Source organism: Triticum urartu, chromosome 1A (assembly GCF_056163025.1).
Source record: "Triticum urartu cultivar PI428250 chromosome 1A, HENAU_Tu73, whole genome shotgun sequence".
Lineage (NCBI taxonomy): Eukaryota > Viridiplantae > Streptophyta > Magnoliopsida > Poales > Poaceae > Triticum > Triticum urartu.
The window spans coordinates 569646887-569653465 of record NC_141873.1 but is presented as its reverse complement, the minus strand read 5'-3'; the positions used below and the strand labels follow the sequence as shown (position 1 = coordinate 569653465).

Here is a 6579-nt window from a genome sequence, read left to right as displayed (position 1 = left end):
TGGGCGCCAAACCCCCTAGGGCCCATGCGCCTAGGGTTTGGGAGAACCCTAAAGGGGGCGCCCCCCTTGGCTTGGGGGGCAAGCCTCCCCCCTTGGCCGCCGCCCCCCTCTAGATCCATCTGGAGGGGGGCGGCCTCCCTCTCCCTTGCCCCTATAAATAGAGGGGAGGCGGGAGGGCAGCCGCACCACATCCAAGGTGCAGCCCTCCCCCTCCCCAACACCTCCTCCTCCTCCAGCGACGCTTGGCGAAGCCCTGCCGGAGTACCACGCTGCTCCAACACCATCACGTCGTCGTGCTGCTGCTGGACGGAGTCTTTCCCAACCTCTCCCTCTCTCCTTGCTGGATCAAGGCGTGGGAGACGTCATCGGGCTGCACGTGTGTTGAACGCGGAGGCACCGTTGTTCGGCGCTTGGATCGGAATCTACCGCGATCTGAATCGCCACGAGTACGACTCCCTCATCCGCGTTCTTGTAACGCTTCCGTGTTGCGATCTTCAAGGGTATGAAGATGCACTCCCCTCTCTCTCTCGTTGCTAGTTTCTCCATAGATTGATCTTGATGATGCGTAGAAAATTTTAAATTTCTGCAACGATCCCCAACAATACCATCCACCCCTGCTGTCGCCATCCATGATGGACCCCACGCTGACAAGTATTTGGAAAAATGCCATGATGGAATATTTTGACATTGTCATCATTTAATTTGAAGCAATCATGATGGTTGTGTACACGGTGAAGGAGGATGAATGGTTGAGTGTGGAGTTTCAAGGCATGAAGCATAATGTGGCATCTAGGCAGAGTGTGCATGTTTGGCTCAGTTAGCCGAAGCACTACGCGCTCTACAACATAGAAATGACACATGATCACGGTGTGAAGCCGCTACGCCATCGATAGTACGCCATTCCAAACATCATCGACAAGTATTACAATGCATGTGCACAAGTGTGAACAATGTGGCCAACAGGTTCATGACTCGAATAGCCCATAAGTTTGCCTTTTTGTTGCTCTATGTGTTGGTCATTTCATTGATTTTCTCAATGTTGCAACTCATTGGTCACCTCATTATCTAGAGCTAACATGTGTCCACACCGCACCAACCAACGGAGTGCAAACTCTCACAATGACTCATTATTGGATGAATCTTAATAGACATAGAAACTGGACCAACCAGTGCATATGAAGAAGTTCAGCAAACTGGAGGAGATGAAGCTTGAGATGAAGGTGTAATATCCTGTTGTATGAATGGGAGCGGTGATTTTTCTTATTCTTTCGAATGTGCATTGCATTCATGCATCTAAAAATTGGGATAAATTTAAAACTTCATTTCAATTTAGTTGAAGTTAGTTAAAATTGAATTCAAATACCAAATTTTCCATCACCTTTGCTCTTATATAGAGTTTTGGGTTCAACTGCAATTAAGAATTATGTTGAAGGACCTAAATGCTAAAAGTACAATTCATATGAATTGGAAATGCATTTATAAATAATTGATAGCAGAAATTCAAACACTGTTAATAATTGAATAAATAATAAAAATTAATATTACAAAAGAATAAAGAAATCTTTAATACAGCCTCCGTCCCGAAAGCTTGTCTTAGATTTGTCTCGATACTTATGCATTTAGACATGTTTTAGTGTTAGATATATCTATACCTAGAGAAATCTAAGGAAAACTTTTCGGGGCGGAGGAAGTGGAAGATTACAATTACATTTCTTGAGTATAAAACTTGAGAAAAATGGAAATATACAGATTAGTTATTTCCTATCCTAATTATTCTTATTCTAATCTTCTTCTTCTTCATTTCCAAAAACCTGCAAAGTAGGCATCCAAGACAAAAGAAATGGTGTTATGGTTAAAATGTAGCATTTCCTCTAGCACTTGGGAATATTGGCAATAGTAGCCAATCTCCATTTTATAAACAATAGACTGATCTCGACTTGAGAATAGCCAACCAGGAACAAATAGACAACCAGATGATCATGAACAATAGTTGAAGAGCCAGATGATCAAGTTCCAGGAAAGTATCAAGTCACAAAAGCCAACTAGAGAAAGATCATAGACCCAAACCCCCATGATCAGACAGTAACACTAGCTCTATAATCTTAAGCCACTCTAGTTTAGATGAAATCCACTAGTCATATAAAGATGATCTACTGTCAAGTGACAATAGAAGAACGTCATGGTTCATTATCAAAATAAAGCCCACAAAGATAAACATCAAACCCATCCGGCCAAGGGACAAGTCCTATGCAATTAGTCACCCAGCTGCTCTAAGGATCAGCATCAAGGAGCAAGTGACAACACCAAGCAGCTATTGTCTCGACGACAACTCTCATTTTGATCTACAACTAGACTCTCGGTAGTAACTCATCCACTTCATTGTAATCCCTCGCATGCCGTACACCTACCATGAATTAGAACACAAAGCATGGCGTAGGGTATTACTCCTCGCCGGAGGCCCGAACCTGGGTAAAACCCATGTGTGACCTCCGATTTGGTACTTCCAACCGCATTAGCAATTCTACCAAGGGTACTGAACAGATTATGCACCGTCAGACGGGGTGGTGGCGTGGATCCCTTAACAGTGGGTGTGAATCCGATGACGGGGTGAGAGGGGCGACATGATTGGGGGTGTCGGCTGGCGCAAGGTTCAAGGTATGCACGAGGATGGTGGCGATGACGACCTGAATAGGCTGGGACGGAGACGGGTTAGGCGGCGACTGCGGTGGTGAAAGTTCAGGGGGTAGCAATTGGCTTCTCACGACCGCAACTTTGGTTTTAAGCTTTGTTCATTTGGATTGGTATATTAACCAATTGGGTAGAAAAATATAGGATGTAGCCTAAAAAATAGCATCCATATAGGTTCGGATTAGCTGATGGAGCATTTTTTGACAAACGGCTGTGTTTTTTAGGCTGGGTGTGGAAGATGATCTTGCTCACCGTTTATGGAATAGACACTCTCAAGCATAATTGTCCGTCATCTTCCTTATAAACCCAACCAGTGCAGTCCTAAACTGACAAAGTACATTTAGGAACTAGAACATCAATCTTAAAGATCAGGAGAAAACAGAGCAATATAAACAATATGCAAGTCATATAATTAACATCTATACTTGACATGCTCCTATAAAATTACTTCAATTGTCCAAAAAAACAATGCAACTGAAGTCTGAAGTAGCCTGATCTTCCTGCCACAAGACAGAACAAAAATAACACGAATTGAGATTTAGTTACGTCGCTACGCTGATAATTTCCTCTCAAAACATGATTAAGGAACAAAGATCATGTAACTGTAACCAATGGCAAATATAACAAACCATGTAAGAAAGAACGCCCCCAACATATAAAAATCCACCTCTCTGATGATCAAGAATTCCAGATCAATCCCCATGTAACAAAAAAGCAGCTTAAATAGCTCTATTCACATTTTTGCCCTGCATGTGCCAACTCTAATGAAGTGGCGTTTGCTCTGTGCATCTAAATCAAAATTTGCCTTATTTAGGTCTCCCATTTTCGAGTTCTTGGTTTGTTTTCCAATGTGGCATATATAGTTTACGAAAGGGAGGAGCCGAGGAAGGAGTGAGGGAGTGAAGCGAGCAGAGTGAGTGGCCGTCGGCGATGGAGCAGTGCCATGTGTAGCGATCAGGGGTGGAGAAGGGGGAAGTAGTCGGCAGGGGTGATGGAGTGGCGGAAGTGGCAGCGGTAGCTGTAGGGGCAGAGGCCGCCGCCGATGACCATGCGGCAGACCTGGGTCTTGTAGCGCGGGTGGCGGATGATGGGGCGGAGCTCGGCGATGCCGTGCGCGAACTGGCACTGGTCGGCGTACAGGCACGCCCCGCTCTCCTCCCACTTGTTGCACAGCTCCGTCTTGTACATGCCCTGGCTGTACGCCTCGAACTCCAGCCCGCTGGCGGACTTGACCACCTGGCCGCGCCTGTCCCCGCCGCTGCTGCCGCCCTGGTGCTCCTCCGCCTTGCCGCCGTCCACGTCCACGCCCACGAACACGCGCTGCTGCTCGCATTGCACAGACACCAGCAAATCGTCGAACAGGTGAGCGGCATGGCACAGAAGCGCGGAATTCAGTCGAACGAGTGGAGGGGTTGGGATTCGATGGTCTCACCGAGCCGGCGTCCATCGGCTTGGTGACGCGATGCTTTCCCTTGCCGCCGCGCCTGGCCATCTTCAGGTAGCCCGTCGAGCGGATGGAGATGCTCTTGGGCATCACCGCGTGCTTCTCGGCCGGGGAGGCGGGGCCCGCCATGGGCATGGGCAGCACCGGTGGAGACGCCATGGCCTGCACCGGCACCGGCACCTGCATCTGCCCGAGGTGGAGCCCGCGGAGCTGCCCGGCCAGCGCGACGGCGGAGGCCTGGTTGCCGCCGAGCATGGCGAAGCGGCCGGCGAGGTCGTTGTTGACGACGCGGAGCTCGGAGTTCTCGAGGCGGAGCGCGGCGGCCTCGCGCGCGGCGTCGGCGAGGTGGCGGAGGCAGAGCTCGTAGCGGTTGGTGGCGTCCTGGCACTGGAGCGCGAGGCGGGCGAGATGCAGGCGGTGCTCCGTGGCCGCCGCATCGTCGACGCGGGAGCCGGAGGTGGAGGAGGACCAGGGGGTGCCGCTCAGGTGCGTCCTGGGGCTCGGGGTGAACGGGGAGCCGCGCGACGAGGTGCTGGGGCTCGGCGTGAAGGGGGCGCGCGGCGGAAGCGTGGGGCTCGGCGTGAAGGGGCTGCCGCGCGGCGACGGGCTGGCGCACGGGACGAAGGGAGTGCCGCGCGGCGACGGGCTGGCGCACGGGACGAAGGGGGTGCCGAGCGGCGACGGGCTGGGGCACGGGACGACGGGGATGCCGAGCGGCGACGGGCTGGGGCACGGGACGAAGGGGATGCCGAGAGGCGACGGGCTGGGACACGGGACGAAGGGGGTGTAGCCGCCGTAGACGAAGAGCCCGAAGGCGACGGGGTGGGCCGGAGCGAGGGGAGCTTCCTGCATGGCGGCGGCTCCCACCCGTGAACAACCTGCAGCGAAGCCAAACGGATCGGAATGTCAGAAATATTAGAAGAAAAATCCCGTAAAAACATAAATCTCTGCAGCAGAGGAACTGCCGCTGGCATCCGTAGTAGGCGCCCACGATCGAGCACGGGACAAATTAAACCACCCAGCATTGCACCCGCTGTTTCAGAAATCAAAAGGAACTCGATCGCAATCATGGCGACGACAGCAACAAACACAGCGACGCCCCATTCACGGTGACGACGAACCAAAAAAAAAATCCATCAACAGAGACACGGCGACGAGCGGGGAACACCGGTACTGCTCGCAATGCGCCCCCCAAAACGACGGATGGAAACCTCTGACTGATCAAGCGCGACTGAAACAATTAATCGAGCGAGATAGTGATCCAAGCAGCGGTGCGGGAGGATCGATCGATGGAACTGCACCTGCGAGTCGGTCGAGCAGCGCCGCCTGCGTGCGTGCCGCCGGAGGAGGGATGTGGCGGCGCCGGATTTGGGGCGGACCGGTGCGGATTTGGGCCGCGTGGAGGGTGGAGAGAGAGAGGGGGGCAGGCGGAGGAGGACGTCACCGGGTGTGGAGTGGGTGCCGTCCTGGCCACTGTGTATAACCGTCGCGGCACGCGGCGCGAGGGTCGAGAAGATCCGGTGGGTCCCGGCCGTCAGTCTCCGGAACCAGGGTGCGCGCGGTGGGTTTCTGCCCTGCCCTGGACAGCTGTCGGTGACCCTGCGCCGCGACTTGGCGAGCACGCTGCCCTCAGCGACGCCTTTTCGGGATGCACTGCGGCGTGCTCCTCCTCGGGATGCTTTTCATAAACAAACGAAAAATAGCAATCCCTGGCTAAGTTCGAACACACACTTTCGCACAAAATTTGGGCAAACTGCCACGCTTTGCTGAAAATGCCGTGTTTGGCGTCACGAGCAGGTGACCCCGGTTGATTTCTAGGGGCCTCTTCGGATCGAAGGACTTTCATATGAATTCCTGATGATTGGAGACACTAGAACTTCTTCTTCTTCTTTTTTTGCGAAAAGGAGACACCAGAACTTCTTCCCACGACGAGTAATTTGAAATGGAAGGAGTAGATTACAAAAACACGGGATTGTGATATCATGGTAGTACGCTGAATCACATAGAAACTAAAAAGCACGAGAATCTATTATAGAAGTTGTTTGGATGCGCCACGAGCAAAACACAAGAACTTTGGTGAAAAAGTAGATGTATGTCATTGTTGTAATAGGCACAAAACGCATTTTTCTTCCCGGGCAGATAGAAGGGAAGTTTTTCATTTAGAACCGCACACACACTAAACTATATGAAAAAAATCATATGGTTTTTTGGTTCTACGGGCAAAACAATTCCTAACTAAAAGGGTGCCAACACAATCTCGTAAGATTCAAGTGAACACAATACTATAATCATTTTTCTATGTTCCCATATTCTTTGGAATTGTATGAATTGAACATAATCTCAACGTAGCCATGGCACATGGCAAAGGCGAGATTTTTCAAATATGTTGGAAGTGGAGAAAAGTGCTATTTGATATGGACCCTTCAAAGGCCCAAGTGTGGGTGGAT

General features: G+C 51.0%; 1 protein-coding gene across 1 annotated transcript; it reads right to left on the bottom strand.

Annotated features, from left to right (window-relative positions):
• Positions 1–2832: 2832 nt before the first annotated feature.
• On the bottom strand, positions 2833–5603 carry LOC147992860 (zinc finger CCCH domain-containing protein 39-like). Its single transcript, XM_087532150.1, has 3 exons — positions 5434–5603; positions 4121–5010; positions 2833–4011 (listed from the first exon to the last, which is right to left on the bottom strand). The coding sequence occupies exons 2-3, from the start codon at positions 4982–4984 to the stop codon at positions 3643–3645; spliced, it is 1233 nt and encodes a 410-aa protein (XP_087388276.1). The 5' UTR covers positions 4985–5010; positions 5434–5603; the 3' UTR covers positions 2833–3642.
• Between the last annotated feature and the right edge of the window lie 976 nt (positions 5604–6579).

Bases quoted from the DNA above. Each gene is read 5' to 3' on its own strand.
- LOC147992860 (XM_087532150.1), bottom strand. From the start codon at position 4,984: ATGCAGGAAGCTCCCCTCGCTCCGGCCCACCCCGTCGCCTTCGGGCTC. The intron at 4,012-4,120 runs GTGAGACCATCG...CAATGCGAGCAG, and splicing joins AGCCGATGGACGCCGGCTCG to CAGCGCGTGTTCGTGGGCGT.